The sequence below is a fragment of the Gavialis gangeticus genome, unplaced genomic scaffold (assembly GCF_001723915.1).
Source record: "Gavialis gangeticus isolate Ggan-Ray unplaced genomic scaffold, GavGan_comp1, whole genome shotgun sequence".
Taxonomy (NCBI): Eukaryota; Metazoa; Chordata; order Crocodylia; family Gavialidae; genus Gavialis; species Gavialis gangeticus.
In genome coordinates, this window is record NW_017728982.1 from 237,559 (window position 1) to 260,202 (window position 22,644).

Consider the following 22,644-nt stretch of genomic DNA (forward strand, 5'->3'; position numbering starts at 1 on the left):
CGCCGTGCCGTGCCGGTGCGGTGCCGGTGCCGGTGCCGGTGCGGGCGGGATCGCTCGGGGGCGCGAGCCCGGCGCCAGCAGTCAAGATGGAGCCGGGCCGAGGCTTCGTCGGGGGGGAGCGGCCCTGACGCGAGTGCAGCAGCGTCAGTGATTTGCTGGCCCGCCAGCACAGCGGCGCCGGGGAGGATGAGAGCGGGCACTGCGAACTGCCCGCGCCCGCCGCTGCTCCGGCGCTGAGCTCGGCGCCCGCCCGCAACTTCCCCGCACCTGGGGGCAGCCCTCGCCTCGCCGCCAAACTTGGAGCCGCCCGGATCCTAACGGGCTCCTCTCTCTCTCTCTCTGCCCCTGCCCCGCTTCCCCAGGCAGCCCGGGGGACAGACACCCTCATGACTGATTCTCCGGAGCACCATGGATCTCACTAAGATGGGCACGATCCAGCTGCAGAACCCCAGCCACCCCACGGGGCTGCTGCACAAAGCCAACCAGATGCGGCTGGCGGGGACCCTGTGCGACGTGGTCATCATGGTGGACAACCAGGAGTTCCACGCCCACCGCACCGTGCTGGCTTGCACCAGCAAGATGTTCGAGATCCTCTTCCACCGCAACAGCCAGCATTACACCCTGGACTTTCTTTCGCCAAAGACTTTCCAGCAGATCCTGGAGTACGCCTACACGGCCACCCTCCAGGCCAAAGTGGAGGACCTGGACGACCTGCTGTACGCGGCGGAGATCCTCGAGATCGAGTACCTGGAGGAGCAGTGTCTGAAGATCCTGGAGACCATCCAGGCCTCCGACGACAACGACGCAGAAGTCAGCATGGCGGACGGCGGCGCCGAGGAGGAGGAGGATCGGAAATCCAGGTACATCAAGAACCTGTTCATCTCCAAGCATTCCAGCGAAGAGAGCGGCTACGCCAGCTTGGCCGGCCACAGCTTGACGGGGGTGATGGTGGAGCAGAGCCCGTCTGTCTCCACGTCCTTCGGGCTCTCCGCCATGAGCCCCACCAAGGCGGCCGTGGACAGCTTGATGACCATCGGACAGTCGCTGCTGCAAGGGGCTTTGCAGCACACCCCCTCCGAGGACTTGCACTCGGTCGGCGGCCGCCACCCCAGCCTCTCCGAAGTGAAAACAGAAGCGATGCAAATCGAGGAAGCCTCCAGCCACGAAAGCCCCCGGACGGCAGAGTCCAGCACTTCTGGCGGGGACAAGCCCGACGACAAGAGCAAGGACGGGCCCGGGACCCCGACCCGTAGCAGTGTTATCACAAGTGCCCGCGAACTGCACTATGTCCGCGACGAGAACGCGGAGCAGCCCCCCGAGGCGGGCCAGGGAGCGCCGCTTGGCGGGGAGCAGTCGGTTTCTCAGGGCGAGAAGCCCCTGAGCGTCTATTCTGTGCTACCAAATCACAAAACTGACTCTGTGCTCGGCGTGCCGCCCTCCATGACTTCTGCCCTGCACGTGCAGCCGGCTCTCGCCGTGTCCATGGACTTCAGTGCTTACGGGGGCCTTCTGCCCCAAGGCTTTATCCAGAGGGAACTGTTCAGCAAGCTCGGCGAGCTGGCAGCCGGCATGAAAACTGAGAGCCGAGCCGTCGGGGAGCAGTGCAGCGTGTGCGGGGCAGAGCTGCCGGACAACGAGACGGTCGAGCAACACAGGTGAGTCTTCCCGCTGCATCCTCCTCGACGTGGCGTCCTGTCACGACTGGCAATTTTCTCTCTTTTCCACCCCCCAGTTTCTGTTGCACAATCCAAGGGCTTTTTTGGGGGGGGTGGTTTTGTGTTTGTGAGTGGGTTTTGTGCTGGAGGGTTGCGGCCTGTGTCATGGAAGACAGATCCCCTGTGGATGCGATTCGCCCTTGTGCAGAGAGGGCTGGTGCAAAACCCGTGTGTCGTGTTGTTCCCCGCTACGGTCGTCAAACATGGGACCGCGTGTGCTGCCCAGGCGTTTTGCCGGCCCTCTCCACTGCACCGTATGTTTGCAACAGGCAACGATTTGGCAGTGGCACCGCGTGTTAGGCAGGGAATGGCCTGACAAAGGATTGTGATGTTGCTCATTTGCTAAGAGTTGGTCCAGGCTCCCCACCAGCTTCCCAGGCTGATGCTGCCTGGGAGCGTGGCTAGTGCCGTTTCGTGCCAAATCCGAATTTGCCCCAGGTATCTCTCTCCTTCCCGCTTCTAGTGCCTGCTTCTTTAGGCAGATGCGTGGTCAGACACTCAGCGGTCGGTCTGCTTGCTGTCCTAGGGACTTAGCCTGGGCATCTGGCTGCAGATTGGGGTGTGTGCGTGTGTACGCACACTGTTATTTTTGGGTGAGACCTCTGTGGCTCTTTGCATCTTGCTTAGTCGGCTTTGGGATGTTTCTTGCTGTGCCTCCTGGATCTGTGCTCTGACTCCAGGCCAGTCTGGTGCTGCTGCTCCTCTCCCCGGGAGCAACCTCTTGGGCAATGTTTAATCTCCGGGTTCTGGACCGAACGCTCCAGAGCCCAGCTCTGAGTCCAGCCACGCAGAGGACGCATGCTGAACTCAGTGGAGTTGCTCTTAGGTTCAGGTCCATTTTGAAGGAGGTTAGAGTTTCACCTTCGCTTGAGATTTGTCTCGTGGGTGTGGTCGGGGGGCTTCTCGGGAGCCAGCCGGGGCCCAGTCAAGTGCATTCATCTGCCCTGAGAAACGCTGGAGCTTGCTGTGCTCGCTTAAGTGGGGCCTGCTGGGGCAGTAAAGAGGTCCGATTGTGAGCATCCATCTGCGGGGTCAGGGCTGTGCCTGCTGGGAGCAGTAAGAATGGGGACCCAGCTGAATTTGGGGGCAGTAATCACAGACCAGCCGGCCTTAGGCTACGCTGCGAATGCAAGCCCTTATGCCTCCTGCACTCCAGGGAGAGCATGGCATGCTCAGTAACAGGGACGCGGTGGCCACACTGTTCATGGGGGGTGGGCATGCGAATGGGTTCAAGGAGCTCGCCCCGTAGGACATCAGAGGAAGAAGGCCAGTTTGGGCTCCTGCTCCTGGAATTCAAATGAAGAGCGCAGGAAATCTGGGAGCTTCTCTGGAGTATTCAAACCAAACATCTTTCAGTATTTTAATGAACCAACAAGTTTAATTAGTTCTAAGGTACATGATAGCCACACGAGGCTCTGCCTGTGCATATATTGTTGCCTTGCTGATAGGGCAGGAGAGCCGCTCTGCCCCTGGCTCTTGTTGTTGTTGTGTTTAGAGCTTGCCCTCGGTAAATGAGGCAGGATTTATCCGCAGCTCATGTGGGGCCTCCGAACAACAATCCTCTATTCAACCTGTTACATTTTAAGTGCAGACTGGCAGCCTTGACTCCGGGGTTTGCATCCTTGTGCGGGCTTGCGAGACACTTCTAACATAACGTCTTAGTGTGGCTTGGGATTTTAATATGCGAGCGTGTGCTGCAATACACGCGGCATTTAAGCAAATAGGTGGGAGTACTGGCCCGGGTACTGAGAGGACACGAGCAGAACTTCCTGGAGAATCGATGGGAATTGCACTTCTCTTCTCTTACAGAAAATCAAAAAATAAGTACCTCGGACCAGATCCTCAGCGGGTGTAAGCAGGAGCTCAAGCGTTGCTGACTTGCATCAGCTGAGGGTCTGGCATTGTTTGCTTGCTATAAAATGATGCAGGCTGGACACCATTGACCGGGAGCTGAGATGAAGGCGCAGGGAGAATTTTAACGTGGCTGTCTGCCGTGCACTCAGACACTGCCTCTTCTCCCTCCTGAAACACAAAGACTAACAATTGATGCTCCTGCCCACACCGCAGGAACTATTTTAGAAACTCTGCAAGAGGACAACTTGGCAGGGATTAAATTGGGAACTTTAATGCAGAGCCTGTTCTAGAGTTCCCATTGCTGATCAATAGCCTTCCATCCAAACCAGGGCTCAGCGGAAAGTTAAACCCACCCAAATTCACAGAGATGATTAGGAGGGCCTTTGTGAGTGACTGCATGCTATGAATAAGAGGGCACATATTTTGAACCAGCTTTCTGCATGGTGAGATGGGCTTTATTCCATTTAGACAGCAGTTGCTAGGGTTGCAGCCTTTATTTTTAAATTATTTATATTTGCAATGCACTCCAGTATGTTATGTACAATAATGAGGTCTCGGGTCTAGCCTAAGCTCCAAGTTGAACAACTTAAACGATGTCGTTTTTAAGCGAACTGAGTTAAACGGATACCAAAGCTCGTGCGGAGGTTCTTAATTTGATTTCAACTTTGTTTACACCTGCTAGCTGCATTGGTTCGTTTATCGGTGCAAGATAAATGCATATACGCAATCGTCAGCCAGCTTGGGCACGCTTCACTAAATAACGTGAACCCATACTTCTAAACCAGTGCATCAGGTGTGTAGACATGTTGCCATGAGACCTTGCTATAATCTTTGCTGCCAAAGAAATGGGGAAATCTTGGTATTTTGCAGAGGGGTTATTTAGGAAGCTATCGCATAGCATCCCCAGTGAGAATTTTGCCACCTGTCATCTGTCCGTGGAAGCGGGTTAACCAGTGCTGGCAAGACTGGAAGTTTATTTGTGCAGGGCTGAGGTTTCTTGCCACCGAGCTCATCTCCCTGTGCTCAGAGCAGGCTTAGAAGGGTCAATCCCTAAAAGACCTGCTCACTTACTGGACTGGAAGAAGATAGCAGCTTCTGGTTTTTCTAGGGCTAGCAACTCTCCTTGTGCTAATGGCAGCTCTCCCAGTGAGTTGGGATCAGCTTCAGACTTAGTCTGAGGAAGTCATCTCACTGAAGGGCAGAGGTCCACCAAAGTCACTGGCAGAGCTTCCAAGATTTGCTGCTCCTCTTCCTTGAAGTCAATGGGATGCTTGCTGTTGACTGCTCAGTGGGAGCAAGGTTTGTCTCGTGAGGAGTAGGGCTTGGTGGTGCTGAAGTGGCTGCACTATAGCGGTTTGCTCCCTGCTTCCAGCACTCGCATGTGTTTTGGTTTTGTTTTCTAAACTTGATGCGAACACCGAGATGTCAAATGCAGGTTCATTTTTAGCTCGGGCAGGAGCTCTAAATAAATGTCAGTGGCTTCTTCTGTTCCCTCCCACCTCCTCTTTGGTGGGGTGTCTTTCCTCCCGGCTCTGTTTTGGACAGGGCCTCACCTTGAGCATGAAGGGGTCGTCTGCATCATTTTTGGTTAGCGAGTATTTCCGTCTGCCCCTGCTGCATTTGTGAATCGGAACTGAGGTCTTTTAGGTGGTCAAGAAAGCACGTCGCTGCGTGTGGCAGGAGCAGCTACGCTTGGGGATGACAATATCTGTTTGGGGAGAATTACTTTGCTTTTGGTTTTGCAGGCTCTGGATGGCCTGATCGCCAAATAGTATGGTCAGGATTGCTGTCGAGATGTTGCTAGTCTGCTGCTGATGGGAACTAGTAGGATTTTGAGGTTTGTAACACAGTTTAAAGAGAATAACATGGGTGCAAAGCAAAACTCACCCTGGCTGATTTCAATTTTTTAAATTTATACGAGGAAAACACTTAAAGGCTTTCTCCAGATCATGCCCCCACTTTGATGGGTCCTGGACAAACACACAGTAAAAAGCAGCCCCGACTTGGAAGGGTTCACAACTGAGTTGCCCAGACAGATAAAGAAAAAGTAAGTGTTGCGAGCCTGATTTTTTTTTAATTTTTTTTATTATTATTATTATTTATTTTTTACTATGAGAAACAAGGCACCGAAGGAGCAACTTGCTCAAGGTCAGATCAAGGGTGTGGGGGGGTTGAATGCAGATCTGAGACCCTGCTTAAAGACTGAGTCACAACGGCCATCCGTGGTCTCCTGATGCATCATTGTAAGATATTTCATAATATAGTTGTCTCAAAACCGACTCATTTTGACCTTTTGGGAGCTGCATGAGTACAGGCCTCTCTGTTTACTTGGGTCCTGGTTTGGAGTCCCGGCTGAACTACCAGGCTTGAGAACTTATAGGCTGCTTTACGATCGGTTTGGTGTTTTTTTTTTTTCTTCTTCACTGATCTTATGATTTTGACTAATTGAGTGTGTATTGAGTTGTGGCTCTTTATTCTGTTTTTTATAAAAGATTTCCTTCTAGGTTCAGTAAAGTTCAAACTTAATCTAATGTTGGTATTGATTGTAGCTTCTAATTGCAGGGGGAAAAAAGCTAGAGTTCAACATTTTTTTTTATTTGGACTGGGGAGAAAACACTCATGAATTTTGAAAACGCTATTATACTAAACTGCTGAAATGAACTCCTTTTTAAATTTTTTATCACAAAACCAAACCATTTAAAACTTGTTCTTCTTAGCGGCTTGATTTTTGTATTCAAAATTAGATTTCTTTAAACAGTGGGGCAATACAGGTGTAGCTTGGATCTATCAACTTGATTATTTGAGAAGTATTCCCTTCCCACCTTTGTGTCTTTTTCTGGGAGGTTGCATGCTTTTTTTCCTTCCCCCAGTTTCCCATTTTGCAAACATTTAGGCACGTGCTTAACCTGTCAGTTCGAGAGGACTGCTCAGGTACAGGGGGTCAGAGGGATGGGGCTTATTTGATTGTTACCCAACAAAACACGACCCTGATCGTTACTGGGAATCTTAACGATTACTTTAAGTTATTGTAGTATTTTATGCACGTTGTGGTGTTGTGGAGCTCTTTGTGTGAAGGAGCGCTGTGAACACCCGCGTGTTACAACTACATCCTCGTGAGGCCAGAGAGGAGGGAAGCCAGATGGGCTATTCCAAATGCTGGGCTTTCTTTTAATACCTTGAAAATAGACCACATACATCTCATTTTCTGGGTGCCCATGGAAAGTAAGAACAAGTTGGGAAGTCCCGTCTGAGGGGGGAAGAAAAACCCACGTCTGAATTTTGGAAGACCTAGAAGATTTCACGCTTGAGCTACCACCCAAAAAACATGTGGCTGGTGGATTAAGCCTAGGGCTGGGAGCCAGGAGGCCTTGAGATTTTTTGTTTCCCCCTCCTGTTTGCTGAAGAGTGGCCTAAATAATACCTGGTACTTTGATGGGGAAATCCTAGCATCCCCCTCTCCTTTTGGGTGTGGGAAACTGAGGCACAGAGAAGTTCCAAATGACTTCAGCGGAGAAATGGGAGCATGGCAATGGGGTCATCTACAGTCGTATTGACTATTTAATGGTTGAGATGAATGTCAGTCTTCCTGGTAGAAGAAAGTAGCTTATTTTGGTGCCCCTGGAAGCCACATTCATTGATGATATCTTTTTAATACCAAAGTCAGCATGAGGAAAATGTGGGGGTGTGGCCGGGCAGTCGACCCCCCCATCTCTCCAGTGTGACATGTCTCCAATTAGTGCTTGAGATCCCATGTCCCTTCTGACTTCTTGTGATATGGTAGAGGTGGTATCTATCTACAATGCCTGCCTTAGTTTCTGGATAGGTCTGTGCCCCATTTGGTGAAGATGATGTACATTTTGGGGCACTGGTTTTACAGCGGAAATGCTGAGTTTTGTGGTGAGTCCTCTGGAAGAAAGAGTCATTAAAGTAACTTTTAAAGGAGCTGAGCATTTTTGCAAGTATTAAGAAGTCAGCCCCAGAGCTGAGTTTTTGCTTGCTGCGTGACTGCTTTTCCAGACTTGTCTCGGTGTATTTAATAACGGACTGGCTTTGATTGTAAACTCACTGTGGCGAGGACCACCTTTCCATTTGGTTTGTGCAACTTTGAGCACAATGTGATCCAGAGCTACAACCGTACAAATTAATAATCCCGTTTCTTCCTTTTGTTTCCTCTGCTTCCATAAAGTAACTTTGGTTAAGGGCGTACATACCATTTATTATGCCTGGCAACTCTCTTCCCATTTAGCTTGTTGATCTATAGCTTTCATGGAGTTGAAACCTTAGATTGTAGCATATCTTAAGTAGCCGTTTAGGAAAGTGTAACTGCATTTGGCTGTTCCTTTGCCAACCTCACCTCCATTTGTCTTTGAGTGGATTAGCTGAGTATTGTAATATTAATGCCATTAGGCACATTGGCACTGTTCAACGTGTCACAGTGAGAAACAGATGCAGTATACCATTAAAGCAATAAATGTGATAAATCAGATCCCAAGTGCTTTGCGAGATGTTATTAGCGTTCATTTTGGTAGTCTGATACAGTAACTGTGTTTGTTCTGTTTTTTCCCCACCCCCCCTCTTTCTTGTATTTTCAAAATTTTATTTTAAGGATTCGGCAACTGATGTGCCGCTAAACTCTGCTACGATCTAAAAGCCAAACAACAGCAACAAAAATCTCCCGAACTCTGACAGTGATTATTTCCAGAGTTTGAAAGACAACTTAGCAGGCTCTTGTTTCTTGCTGATGGACCTTATTAGTGGCACCTGGCATCATAACATGTTAATAGAAACCAGCGTTCTCCTACTGCGTGGTCACTGACAAGTAGCTCTGTCAGTCTGAGCTTGCCATGCGAGGAAGTTCTTATTAGCTTTACGGGTAAAAGAACTTGCCCTGTTCAGGAAATGAATGTTGCAGTTAAGGTCCACGGCTCTGACCCTGATCACGTAACCTGTGAGCGCCAGCGGAGACCCCGCTCAGGATGCTTGGGATTTCAGGCTTTCTCTGGTTCTTGTCATATGTAAAGAGGGAATACATTGTGGTATGTTGCAGCCTTGAACTTTTGATTTATTCAGTGGGGGACTTAACCATTTCCATACACAGAACATCGTGCGAAGGTGGACTAGCGCTTTTTAAGTCGAGCATTTTGTTCAATCAATCAGCCGTCCCTCCCCGCTTTGTTTAGCAGTGCGGGGGATGCCTCTTGAAGCAGAAATCTGAAATTTATCTTGCCAAGAACGGTGATATTTTTCCTGGTTCCTGTTGCAGCTTTCTGAGAGCAACACCACTACATTTCTTATGAAATAGTTTCCCCCTGCTTTGCACTTTAAAATATAGAAATGTTTAGGGAGGATGTAACCCATGTAATACCAACACAGAAAATACCTTTTTTTTTTCCCCCTCTTGGTGTTGCTGTGGGAAAGAATTGACTCTTCTGTTAGTGGCCAGCTAATTAGCCTGTTTAATGGTACGTGTTGCAACACTGTTTTCTTAGAGCAAATAACAGTAAATAAAAATCTAATTTTATGATGGTAAAAGGCTTTTGTATCTTTTTTTTTTTTTGTTCCTGGCTGTATGATTTTTGTCTTCACTATAATTAATATCTCTCTCTCTCTTTTGCAACTTGTTTAAAGTAAAATCTGAAAGCACCGCAAAGACTATTCCACATGAATGCAGAAGCAGTGCTGAGGATGTTTTAAATTAGAGAAAATACATGCATCTCTTGACAAATTGCTTGTTTTCTTATGCTCCTGGTTTCATGTGGAAAGCTGAAGTTTTAAATCAAGTGGCATCCCGTTAGGAAGTTCATCTGTTTTTTCAAAGCTTGCTCTTTATTTCATTGCCCATACAAAAGTTCAGTAAGATTTTCCTGCCTATTTATAGCCATTACTATAAGCAGGCTACTGATTTTGGTAAAAGAAAATTCATTGATGGCATGGAAAAATGGTCTGCAGAGCGTGCGTGGTATTTCAGGGGCAAGATCAGAGGTGGTTTTTTCACCCCTCCTTTTGTAGAAATGCCACCGAAGGGCACCATAAGTTTCAAAAAAGTCTGTGAACAATCTTGTCTGCGTGCGTGTGATACAGATGCAATTTAGTTCTGCTGCGTATGTGTATGTGTGTTTTCCTTGTGTATAGTAAAATGATCTGCATTTTCCTTTTTGTTCATAATTAGCAACAATTTTACTTTTTTTTTTTCTCTCCCCTTGACAGCTTCAAGAGAGACTTTAAATGAGTAATTACTAAATATTTCCCGGCAGCCCAACACGGGGGCATGGCATCTCCTGTTGCAAAAGTGAAAAATATTTCTGTTTGCAGTTAATTTTAGTGGCAGGCAGATCATGTTAACTGGATGTAATTGCTTCCAGATATGGCAGAGGGTTTTGTGTGTTAGGATGAAGGGTCTGGTAAGTGCTCACTTCCTGTGTAAATTAGCCTATTCCATTCATTCTTTCTTTCTGGGCAGTCCTGGATTGTGTCATTCTTCTTACAATTTTTTTCCCTGGCCTGGTGTTAGGCAGCTAAGTGCTTTATAGTAGGTTTAACTCTTCGTTTGGCATCGGTCACTCCCTTACCTTAGTGCGCAGGCAATTGTAAAGAGATGTAGGGGCTGGCTCTGAATGTCTTTGCAAAACTCTTCCAACACTGAGCCTTGCAACAAAGTGCAAAAGGCTTTTCCTAGTGCACATGCATGTGGATCTTAAGACTGAGTGGATTGTTTGTGTCGCGTTTGCAGCTATTTAGGGTCTGTCCTTAAAAAATCCGGATAGCTGGTCAGACTCATATTTTTGCAGCAATGTAAACATGTCCATAGCAGCCATGAAATAAAATTGAGCCTTAGAAGTCTAGGCTAAGGAACAGCTAGAGGAAAGCAATTGAAACCTTTGACTCCCCCAATGCTTGATGGTCTGTGGTCATTTTAAAAAACAAACCCTTAAAGCATTATTTTCAAATGCATGCAGCAGTGTCTGAACAAACCACAGACCAGAGCAATGATAAAGACGTGCACACAGGAATGTTGGCAAGAAGCTGCAATGCTATTTTAGCAAAAAACCCTACTATTTTAGTTGCTGACTTTTTATTACATCTAAACAAACTTGTTGACAGTACAAGTCATTGGGTCTGTTTTTGGCGGGGGGGTTGTTTTTTTTTGTTTTTTTTGTTTTTGTTTTTTTACATAGCTGTCAATGTTACTGCTGGTGAAATGCAGCTCACTAAAAGTGACTTTAAGTTGGGTGATGTTTTAGAACCCCTTTGTTGTGGAAATTGCCTGAGCTAATTAGGTGACAATATAATGACCTTTTTTTTGGCTTTTCATTTTAGAAATTTTGTAATGAAATGGCCCATAATTACAGAACAGTAACTTTAAGTAAGAGCGATTGAGTAAAATAGTAGCAGAATGAACTGATACAATGAATAAAAGAAGGACAGAAGATGAAGCACCTGAGCAAGAAGAAAAGTCTGTTAGAATGGGGAAACCGTAGACGGGTCATCCACGTATAAAATAAATAAATGAAATAAAGGCCGAAACCTTTTGACGTATCTGACAGTTTCTTTGATTGAAGAGGTTTTGGACATTCAAAAACCTAGCGTATTTATCCATATGAGACACGCTCTCTAAGGTACCTGCTACGGTATCTGACCACTGGCTCAGAAGAGCCTCACCATGGGTTCCTCCTGTACTTCACACATCAGACAGTTCAGGAATAACAAGTATTGCAAGCCACACGTTTTCTCTAATAAAGACTTAATTTCCATCTTTTTCTAACTAACGGAGAGCGCTGCCAGGGTAAGTGCAAACAAAAAGCTTAGGGGAAAGGCCCCCGCTTTTGGCCCAACTTCCATCCCTTGGCTGGAGTCCAGCGTGGTCCATCTAACTTGTTTGCAGCAGCATCTTCAGCTGTTTTTTAAGCAGCTCATGGTAGGATACGGGGCTAGTTTAATTTCCCCTCGACCTCACCCTGTGGATGTATGTATTTTATTTTGGCACGTTGTTTAATGATATCCAGATAAAACTCCGAACAATATTTGTTTAAAGCAAATGGACGCTAGCCCAAAATGTCACGACCGAGAAGCAATAGATTTTAAATTCACTGCATTCTTACCTGTGTTGGCATGGGAGATTGGCCGTTTATCTGTGCATATCAGTTCAACTGATAACCCTGGGGTCTGTTCAGCTATGTACGCGGAGCAGATTGCTTGATAAATGCCAGTTTCTCCAATATGCAAAGACAAACTGGTGGGGAGGTGGCATGGGGGTTGAAGGTATCTAAGACTGACGCAAAGACGTGTGAAGCACCTAATGGCAGAAAGCAGGTAGTCTGATAAACAGCCGTTGTGCACATAACAGCTCAGCTCTTTTTCTTCTTCTTAGCCTTCTAACTTGCAAGCTTGTGGGAGTTGCACACTTTTTGGGGGGGTGGGGGAGGTTTCCAGCACTGGTTAAGACGCAGCCTTGAGACAGAACATACGGCTTAGGTTTGCTTTAGAGGTTCGAGGGGTAGAAATTGCAGTTCTTGCTATGTCTTGTCATAGAAATGTATTTTTAAAAGGAAAAGATGGGATGTTAACAAGCGCTCTCGTTTTGAGCAGGTACCTTCCAGAAGAACCAAGAATTGAATGAAGGGAAAGAAAAGCAGCAAACTGTTTCCATGACCTGCCTGGGAAGATGATCTGAAAGGGGACAAATAAGCCGTGGAGGTTAGGTACCCCTGTGAGTGTCTGAGTGCTAACCTCACAGTCATGTTTGCAGACCTTTAAGACTGCTATTTAAAGAGCAGTGGTATCTTGTTGAGAGTTTATTTTACTATGAAGCAAATGCTCAAACGCCACAAAGTCCAGACCTTGTTTCCTGCCGGGGACAGCAAATAGCCATGCAGGTGTGTGTGGAGCATTACACACATGGCACCGGGCCTGGTAGCCTGGGTGAGGTGGGTTAAAAGGCCTCTCCACTCCTATCCACGCTGGGCATCACACAGCTTCTTGTATGCCAAGCAGGGGATGCAGCGACTGTTTCCATAAACAGGCCAGAGTCTGCAGCACTGCCGGGCAAAGACTGAGCTCAGGTGTTTAGTCTCAGAATAAAAACCATGACGGACATCTGCCCAGGGATCAAAGCAGGACAAGCTCTCCTCAATGGCAAATGGATATTGCAATCAATAGAAATAGCCTTTATGGAGCATTTTTGGGCTATCCCAGAGGGTCATCTCTCTACAAGGGAAGCCTATCAGTTGACTGCCAGTTGATCCTTCCCAATTGTATTCTGTGGAGCAATTGCATGGGGAATTTTGCTGTTGACAGCAGTGGAGCCAGGTGTTCACCTTTTTAGTTTTTAGAGTAAACCCCTGCAGAACCCTGCTGTTTTTTTTTCCATAAAGCTATGTGATGGTCCAGGTGTCCCCTTCCTCTTTGTGTCCGACTCCACATCCTTTTGAATCCCACTTCCAGGCTGCACGCTCCATGTCCAGAGCTGGTTCAGCTGCTAGAAGATATTTTATGCTTATGTTGACAAGTATAGCCAAAGCTTTTTTGGGCACCTGTATTTGCAGTGGCCCATATTCGGCATAATTTCCTCTCCTTTTCTCTCTTTCTTTTCCTCTGTGCATTATTTATAGTAAACCATATTAGAAAGGAGTGTTAAGGAGGAAGCGTGATTCATTCTCATTGAAACCATTGGTGACATAAATAAAAGCAAAATGCTTACTATGTGGGGGTTTTTTTTAATATGGTATTTAAGGACAGGTTGGGCTAATTTGGGAGCGTGCTAGCTAGACCTGTGAATGGTACGTATCTGAGGGATTTAAGCGCCACACAAATGTTCTGATGGAGAAACACTCTGTTGCCCTTCTTGGAAATGAATGCACATGAAAATCTGAGATTTTCAGGATGGCAGATCAGTTTGCAGCTTCTCTTACGTGTGCCAGACTTTCCCTTCTTACCAGACAAAAGCTTCGGTTTTGTTTGCTGGGACTTCCTCTGTAATCAGATGTCCAGTGGGCTGGGGAGGCTGACCCAGGGAATCCTAAGTGGTTACCTATAACCATCCTCTTTCTGTAATTGCAGGGTGAAGGCCAAGTGGAGGAGCATTGCACTTTTTGTTCCTGATGGGGTCAAATGCTTACGCTGTATGTACGTTAGCTGCTTGGCTTGTATGAGTAGACTAGTATGCAAATAGTCTAAGTGCTTGTATTTCTCCTTGTCTTTCTGACACAAATGACAATGCCGATGTGTATAGAGTGTCCTCAGTTAGACCCTTCAGCTTCCAGAAACAGCCCCTTGGGTGGGCAGGTGCCCAGTGTCATCCAAAACTCCCGAGCATTGCCGTGGCAGTGCACTTGCACTGCCTGCCACTTTAAGGGCTGAGTCGAGCAGCCAGCAGGTGCTTGATTACCGCAGCCATTTTAAACCACTGGCTGCCTATATAAGCACAGCAGTTTGCTGCTGGCAGCCTGGCAGAAACGTGGCCTGGCTGAAAGGCTGTATGAAACATCTTGCAGGTAGGAGCAGGAGGTTCTTGGTCTTGGGCATGGCCTAAAATTGCACCCTGCCAGGGATGGGTGGCCTGGTGGGGTCCTGGTGGTGTGGGAGCCCCAAGGAAATGCCAGGCCAGTTACCTTCCCCGGTGAAAGGCGGGTAGGGGCGCCTTAACCCCAGCCCCACATCCTAGTGGGTAACCCAGCAAGGAGGTCGGCAGGACTAAGGGGGTTCAGAGTGGATCAAGGAGCCCAGAGCAAGTGAAGGGCAAGGAGCCCAGAGTTTGGAAAGGGTGTGGAGCCTAGTAGGAGGCTAGGAGCTGCAATTGTGTGTGGGGCAAGGAGCCCCAGTATGAGTGAAGGGCACTGAGCCCAATGAGTGTGGCTGAAGTTAGGGGCTGACATATGTTTGCAGCTTGGATGCCATCTGTGAGACATGGGCTGTGGTGTAGGGGAGGTTCAGAGCTGCACATAGCTCCTGCTGGCATTGGGGCATGTAATGGGCAGTCTCCTGCATTTTCCTCCAGTTTATGGGAACAGCAAAGTCATGGCAGGAAAGACTGGGCAGACTGCCCCATAGACAGGGGCGTGGGCCTTTGCGTCGCCTCTGGTCCCAGACCCCTGTAACTGGGTTCAGTTCAGGGCTGTGTTACAAAGGCCCTGTGTGACACGGGGCAGGTGACTGGTTCTCTCTGCACCTTGGTTTCCCCATCCAAATGGTGGAGGTGGCACCTCTCTCCTCTTCCCAGCTCGTCTTTTCAGACTGTCAGCCGTGTGGCCCAGGGAGTTGTCCGACTGTTTGTTCCTACAGCCTGGAGCCCTGATCTGGGCAGGGAGCCCTAGGTGCCACCTGTACACTTGCTTCCTAGTCCCTACTGAATCCACAGAAGATTCATCCCCACGTGAAATGGCGCAAGGAGTCGTGTTCTGTTTAAAGGTCTCATGCAGTAAACCATGCCGCCCAGAATCCCCTCCCCTGGCCCGGGTCCCACTGTTGTGCTCTCCAACGTGGGTCGCTATCGCCACGTGCTGTCGGCAGCAAAGGAAGAGCCTCAGACTGGCTAGTGCAGCGCACTCGCTCTTTCTTTTTCCTTTTGTTTTTTTTCAGAGTTCGCCAACTGCTGAAATGCTGGTTCCCTTTCAGGGCATCTGTCTTGGGCTGCAAGAGTCTGCAGCTAGCTAATACCAGTGACGGATATCTTATCTGTCGCTGGGTATGGGCTGTGGTTGTAGCATGCTACGCAACATATACAAACTGACTTTGCGTAGGAGAGATAAGACAAAAGGCATTGTGTAATATCAGTTCATTGTCTATTTGCCAGTCTTTCCCAAGCTCTCTTGTAACTGCTAACCTCAACAAAGGAGCCCAGGCCTCTCAGAGCTGGCTGAGAATGCTATTTTGAAATGCATTTCCATGGTCCCCCTTCTCTCTGCTCACACGCGCTTGTGGTTGGATGGAGGAAACGAGTGATAATGCCGCAAACATCACGGGTATCAGGGTTGATTCTTTTCTGGAGAAAGCTTTTTGATCCAGAGCTGTGTATTTTGTCAGTGCTGGCTGGTAATACTTGATGGTTGCATAAAACTCTGCTTCAAACTCTGTTGCTTGGACAGCCTTTGAGGAGGGAGCTTGCTGGCTCTTGTGACTTGTCACTAGCTTTGGGCAGGCGCGGGGACGAGCTTGTTCTGCAGAGCAGCTTTAAACCGTGTTTGGTTCAAAGTGTCAAATTCACCTGATTCTAATGTGTTTATTCACTCATTTGCCCAGTTCTTTGGTGTCTTATTGGGAAGGATTCTTGTTTTTCGCGTGGGGAGAAATGGAAACCAGTGATTTGCTTAAACGTGGAAACAAACTCTGGGCAGTTTGTGAAAAACGGTGTTGCAAAAGAGGCATCTGCTTCGATACGGAAGGGAATGTTAATGTTGGACTCCCAAGCAAAGCAAAACACGCGGTCAGTTGGCTCTGTTCATCGTGCACACAGAAATTTTGCTTTGGGACCGAGGTGGACAAAGCAAAGGGAGGAGAGGGGGAGGGGAGCTCCAAATGCAAACCCTAGTGAGCTACAGTGCAGCTGGTGTCTTAGCTCCTTGGGGACATGGACCTAAGGAGACCGGAGACTGATTCTCAGCTCCGTTGGCTTGGAGCTGTTCTGCCAAAACCAGCGGTGTGAGAGCCAGCTGCCCCTCTTCCCTCCACCCCACTCCCCAAGAGAAAATGACTTCTTGCCTAAAATAAAATTTTGGTTTTGGACAAAATATTTTCTAGTCCTACAAGGGGAAAAACGTGTGTTCATCATTACAGAGAGAGGAAAATATGTCAGACTTGTTTAACTAGTTCCCCCCTCTATAAAGGGGGTGATGGGACAAAGGAAGCAGACGTAGGTGAAACTGGAGTGATGGAGTGTGAAGGGGCCAGCTCACATCTTGGCACACCCCGTTCTGTGTCCCTGAGGTCCTGGACACACGCATGTACCTGGATGTCCTTTGCTTCAGTTTTTTTGTACTGCTGTAACCTACACCAGGACCGGGTGTGAACAGATGAGCAGCGATTGTGGGGTAGCTGCATGCAGCAGGTGGCTGTTACTGTTCCTCACTGCTAGGCAGCAGAGGAGCAGCTTTTCCAGTTGTTCAGCCCCGCACGCTGTTACCCGGTAGTAAATGGCTGCTTTGGGATGGATGCAGATGCACAAAAGTTAAACTAGCGGGATTGTCACCGGTTGATTTGACCCCTGCTTCTTTTGGGTGCAAATTCTCCACCTGAGTGGGTGAAGCTGACCCAGGCTAGGGATCTGTGTAATTTTTTCAGCTGCTTTTTCTTATGCCGGTGTTAGATGGCAGGAAACATTTCGTCTGTCCAAAGCATGAGTCAAGCAAGCAGCACCTCCAGAATTGAAGATGAGGCTGGCTGCGGTCGGCTCCATTTTGAGCCAAGTGCGTGGCTTGGAGGGCCAGCTCAGACACAGCTGGGCAGGACTGAGGTGCTCTTCCTGCAAGTACAGGCATACCTCGGAGATATTGCGGGTTCGGTTCCAGACCACCGCAATAAAGCGAATATCGCAGTAAAGCGAGTCACATGAATTTTTTGGTTTCCCAGTGCATATAAAAGTTATGTTTATGCTATACTGTAGTCTATTAAGTGTGCAATAGCATTATGTCTAAAAAACAATGTACATACCTTAATTAAAAAATATTTTATTGCTAAAAAATGCTAACCGACGGAAAAATGGCGCCGATAGACTTGCTCGACGCAGGGTTGCCACAAACCTTCAATTTGTAAAAAACGCAATATCTGCAAAGCGCAATAAAACGAGGTATGCCTGTACTTGGTATGCGCAGGACTGAGATCAGACTGTCCTCCTCTTTTTTTTAGGGTTTCCCTCCCCTCCTAGTTCAGCTGGGACACAGGTGCGCAGCCCGGCTGGGATTTCTGTGGTAGCGGTGCCCGGTACAGACAGGTATTGCCTCCTGGGCTGCTCCATCTCCTCCAGCTCTAGGGAGGGTTTGGAAATGGGGGTTTCTGATTTAAAGGATTCAGAGGCAGTTGCTTATATTGATTTTTAGCTTATCTGACCCTTTAGCTAGAGGCTGCTCCTCTCTCAGTGTCTAACCAGATGTAACTTAAGGCAACAGAGAAATGTATATCATCCTTTTTCTTGCATTAATTAGGACTGGTAAATGCATTATTTAGCATGGTAAAAGCTGCTGTGGCCTCCTCTGGACCTAATGCAGAGAAGGGCTGGTGGTATATGCACCATGGCTCACAGGTCTTGTGGGCTTGGCACATGAGTGGCTGGTACCTCCTGAATCGGGGGGGGCACCTGCAGAAGCCACTGATGGTGGTGGTCCTGTCGGGGGGTATCAGCCTTACCAACAGCATCAGTGTCGGCCGTCGGGGGGGCACGTGCACCCCTGTGCACCCCCTACCAGTTGCCTATGGCTTGGCGTGTCATATGAGAAGGGAAGGAGATGGAGCTTGCAAGAAATGGAGCCCTTGCCCAGTGAAATGATGGTGCTCTCTAAGGCGAGGTGGCTCTGTGGCTGGAAAAGCCCCTAGATTGGGTGATGGGAGCAGGAGGGGAAGAGATTTTTCTTCTCTCTGTGGTGCCACAAATGCATCAAATGCGACAGAGAAGGCTTTGGAAAGGCCTTAGGGCGGAGGAGCTTGCGGCCTGACGGCCAACTCTGACTCGCAAGCCTGCTGAGGAGATGCCAGATGGGGCAGAGGCCTGTTGCAGTGGTGGCTTCGCTGCTGGAGTTAGAGCTGTTGAGAGGCCGGCTGTCCCAGGTGGGAGCAGTGCAGTGCTCAGAGTGGGAGCAGATAACTAAGGAGGTTGTAGGTGCGGGGGATTGGAGGCACATGTAATGTGGGAACTTATGGTGGGGTCCTCACCTTGAGGTGCCTTTTTCCAAGAGGCTGCATTTCAGTGTTAATCATCACCCCCTATTAAATGCTGTTGGCACCAGTCTATCCTACAAGACTCAGCACTGCAAACACGGAGGGCAGGTGGATGGGCTCCATTGCAATGGAGATGCCCAGAAGCAGACCTTTTTTCTTCCAGGCTGCCCAAATGCTTTCTTGGAGACCTGCTAAAAAACAAAGCCCTGGCTCAAAGGGGAAGTGAATGAAAGGTGTGGGGACCAGGGGATACCCCCACATCCCTGAGGCCCTGTACAGGATCATCTCCCGGCTTTGGGTGGAAAGTAGCAGTGAGGAGCTTCCCGGTACCAAAACATGCATTGCAGAAGGGGTCATAAAATGGCGCACACAATGCCTGGTTGTGCAGCCACAGGCATTTGCCTCTTGGAGCCTCTGTTTCCTCGCTCTGTGACTGTGACAGTGCTCAGGTAGAGCGGGTGAAGAGCAAGGAGCAAACATTGCCCCCCACCAGCCCTCTGGGCCTCATCTCATTTGCTTGGAGGTTTAGTCCCACCCATTCATGGCTTTGAGCTCCAATTTTTGTACAGCAGTGACCTGCACACCTCCACGTGAAAAGGTTGCGCCTCACCTGTATAAGCAGAGCGCCTGCATGGAGGAAGCCAGGTGTGTGCGCGCAGTTAATGCACCCTGGCCTTGGCATTGCTGGATTATGCATGTGTTTGTTTCCTGCAATGCAGTGCAGTGTGGTGCGTGTCCCAGGCCTTTGGTGTGGGGGGAGCAGGGGAGAAGTCATTTGCCTATTTAGCAGGTGGAATTTCCTCCCCTCCACCCTCTCCAAAAGCCAGCTTGTCTTCTGCAGAGTGGCCCTTTTGGTTACAGATACTCCAAATACCACGAGATCCATATCGGGATGAAGACCAGGGTGGGGGGGCCCCATAGCCAAGTGAGTTGGACTGTTTTACCCAAGTCTAGCCTGTTGCATGGGCAGCCCGAGGTCCTGTCTGGTACTGATTGCTCAAACCTCCCCTAGTGATCCCTGTGTCAGCCCTATTTGGATACCCATCAGTCCCCATGCAGTTTCAGAGGAGCTGGTAGGATCTTTCTAGGCAGAAGGCTCTTGAAGTCAGACCCAGCCCTGAGTTTGGGGCATGTGTCACTCCTCTTGCAGCTGCAGCAGACCTGACCTTTTGCTTCTTGTGGCCATCGTGCTTTCGGGGAAGTGCGCTGCTGCTCACCACAGGGCTGATTCACAGCAGAGGTGGGAGCAGGCATGAACCTGGGGACCGCGGTGGGGACACCCCGCCATGCTGTGATAGCGTGTAGTGTCGAGCAGAGCTGACTTGGAGCCATGTGATCAGGAAACGTTGTGCTTTGGCTTTTTGCTAGCTGTAGTGACCACCCCGTCATGACCTGGCCCCCACTTTGGTGTATGAACGGGACAGAAGGGGATTCCTGCCCCTGGAGCCTCGTAGTTGCAGTCAGGATGGGCAGCTCAGCTGTGATTCTGTTCTTGGTGGGCTTTGGTCCATCTGCCTTGTAGTGAATGGTATCCTTCTCCAAGTGGGTCGGGAAAGCAGAGTTCCCAGGCCCCAGAGCGGTGCCATCCATTTCGCACGACTTACCTTGGCTTTTGGCTCTCTTTAAGGTTAATTTAAGCTGAGCATATGAGGAGGAAAATGGAATTTGGAAAACTCCAGTTGCTGCAAACCTCAGTTTACCAGGTGCACGGTAATGGAAAAAGCTGTGTTTAATTTGCTGTGTCGGCTACAAAGTGAAATACGTTATTCTTCCTGAGGTTTGGTCTGGGTGTGTGACTCTTTGGTGCCCACAGTTACATGTTCAGAGAGTGCGTGTGCAATAAGTTTAGTAGACTTGGTCCAACAAAAACACTCGAGCCTCAAATGTACCAACTGTTAATAAGTAACTAATCTGGAACATCTTGCATGTTCCTAGAGGAACAAATCCTAGTAGTTACTTCAACTGCAGTGCTTTTTCCTTTAGTCCCAGCCCCACATATATCAGCTGCTTTCTGGGTCATAGTCAACCTTGTCATTTCTATTTGCACACAGAAGGATTCTTGTGCGTGAGCTTTCAGGGGACAGGTGTCTAGTACTTCTTTTTTTATTATTGTGAAGACACTGGTCTTTTTTTAGGCTGTGCCTTTTTATTCTCCCTACTAGCTCTGTGATAATTTAAGGTTGTGACTAGCAGCTCCTCGCCCTGCAAAATAAAGTTGCACTTAGAACACGCTTATTGTGTTGTGAATGGATTATCAAAAAACACAGAGATTTTCTTCCCTTTCCAATACAAAGAATTGAAAGGTGGGGGGAGAAGGACTGCTATTCAGTGGAGACCCTTGTGTGACAAATTGCATTTCAGTGCTATCTCCTAAAGCCAAAGATATGAAGTCTCTTAAAACAGGAGTCGATGATGGAAAGCGCTCATCAACCCGGCACTCAACTGGCACAGAGTGAGCAGCTGTAACGTAAGCGATGGCTTCTGTGTGGGCGCCGTATTTAGTTTTTTGTTCGCGGTTGTCCAGAGCTTCGGGCTGTAGAAGCCGTTACCCACAGTTTCTTTGGCAGAGCCTTATTTCAAAAGGTGCATTTGGCTGTTGCCGTTCCTACTTGGACAGGAGATTCGGTTTCTTGGAGCCCGGCTCTTTTTTTTTTTCTCTTTAAAGGTGGTGGTAGGGGAGTGTTTGTTTTGAATCAAGAATGTGTCCTCCTGCTAATTGCCTTCAGTTTTAAAGGTTCAGTCTCCTGGCCTTCAAGTGGAACAATAAACCCTTATCCTGTCTGTTTTGTAAATGTTAAGGATCTTAGTAGCTTGGAGCTTTGGTTCAGTGTCTTGGCTGACTTCCCTGCAGGCAGCATCCCGGGCACAATGCGGAATTGAATCTTTCCAGGGTTGGGTGTAGAGCAATATTTATTCATGCCACTGAACACACTTTGTGCGTCCGTAATTTTCTTTTCTTGCATAAAATCAGCAATCTTGTTACTTGTCTAATGGCTTTGCCGCCAACGCCTGTGCAACCGTGCTTTAAAATTTGCGAGCGCCCTTAGCACTCGCTGCTCTTGTGGGTATGCTGCAATTCTATCTTGCTCGCTCTCTCTTTGTTTCATTTTGGGTTTTGGTATCTGGACAGGCTATGTGCAGACTGGTCTTTGAAAAGAGGCGGTTTCTGTGTGTGCTGCTCTTCTTGTGGGTATAGTGCAACACTTTCTCTGTCTTTTTTTCTTGTTGGTTTTCGGTATCTGGACATGATACGTGCAGACTGGTCTTTAAGAACAGGTACTTTGTGTCCGCTGCTTTTAGGGGTATAGTGCAACTCTCTCTCTCTCCCTTTTTTTTTTTTCTTTTGATTTTTGGTATCTGGACAGGATACGTGCAGACTAGTCTTCAAAAAGAGGTAGTTTCTGTGTGCACTGCTGTTTTTGTGGGTATAGTGCAACTCGTTTTTTTCTTTTTGGTTTTCAGTATCTGGACAGGATACGTGCACACTGGTCTTTAAGAAGAGGCGCTTTCTGTGTCCACTGCTCTTACGGGTATAAGTGCAGCTCTCTCTCTCTGACCCTTTTTGTTTCTTTTTGGGGCAGACTGGTCTTTAAAAAGAGGCCGTTTCCATGGCTGATGGGTTGCCCTGAAAACAGGGGGAAAATTTTTTTTCGAGACCAAACAGTAGGGATGAAAGTTAGCAGAATTCAACTGGGTGCATGGCCAGGATCTGGACTGCTTGAAAGCTCGTGTAGATGCCCCGTCAATGGCAGCTCTATATATTTTAAAGACACCACCTCCTGCTCAGTGAGGTTGAAAACCCTGACTCTTCTCCCCCGCCCGCCCCGCCAGCCTCCCCCACCCTTCGTCTTCAACCCGGTCCCGGTGGGTGCAGCCTTCGGAGCAGGGAAGACATCAGTGCGGCCTTTGTGAAGAGCCCGCTCTGTTACAGTAGAGTGGATGCAGGGGTCTGGGGGGAAGACAATGGGCAGGTCAAGCAGGCCTCTTTTATTTACAGTAGTCCCTTTCATTGGCCAAGTGAAACAGGAGCCCCGAGAGGCCATATTGAAAGGGTACTGTGTTTGCTCAGTCAGGCCTTCGTGGGGCTTGAGAGCAGCGCGTACAAAGGTTGGGGGCATTACAGTGGACTAAAGGGACTTATTGTAAACCGCAGCCAGGCTCGACAGGAAAAAAAAAAAAAAAAGGGGGGGATAGCTGGAGGCCTCCAAAAGGT

General features: G+C 48.4%; 1 protein-coding gene across 1 annotated transcript in view; it reads left to right on the forward strand.

Moving 5' to 3' along the window:
* Positions 1-48: 48 nt before the first annotated feature.
* The window catches only part of ZBTB16 (zinc finger and BTB domain containing 16), a 196,897-nt gene continuing 174,301 nt past the window's right edge, over positions 49-22,644 (forward strand). The window contains exon 1 of the mRNA XM_019511931.1: positions 49-1,655. Coding sequence (XP_019367476.1) covers positions 409-1,655 — 1,247 coding nt within the window. The 5' untranslated portion in view covers positions 49-408. The remainder of the gene's footprint in view (positions 1,656-22,644) is intronic.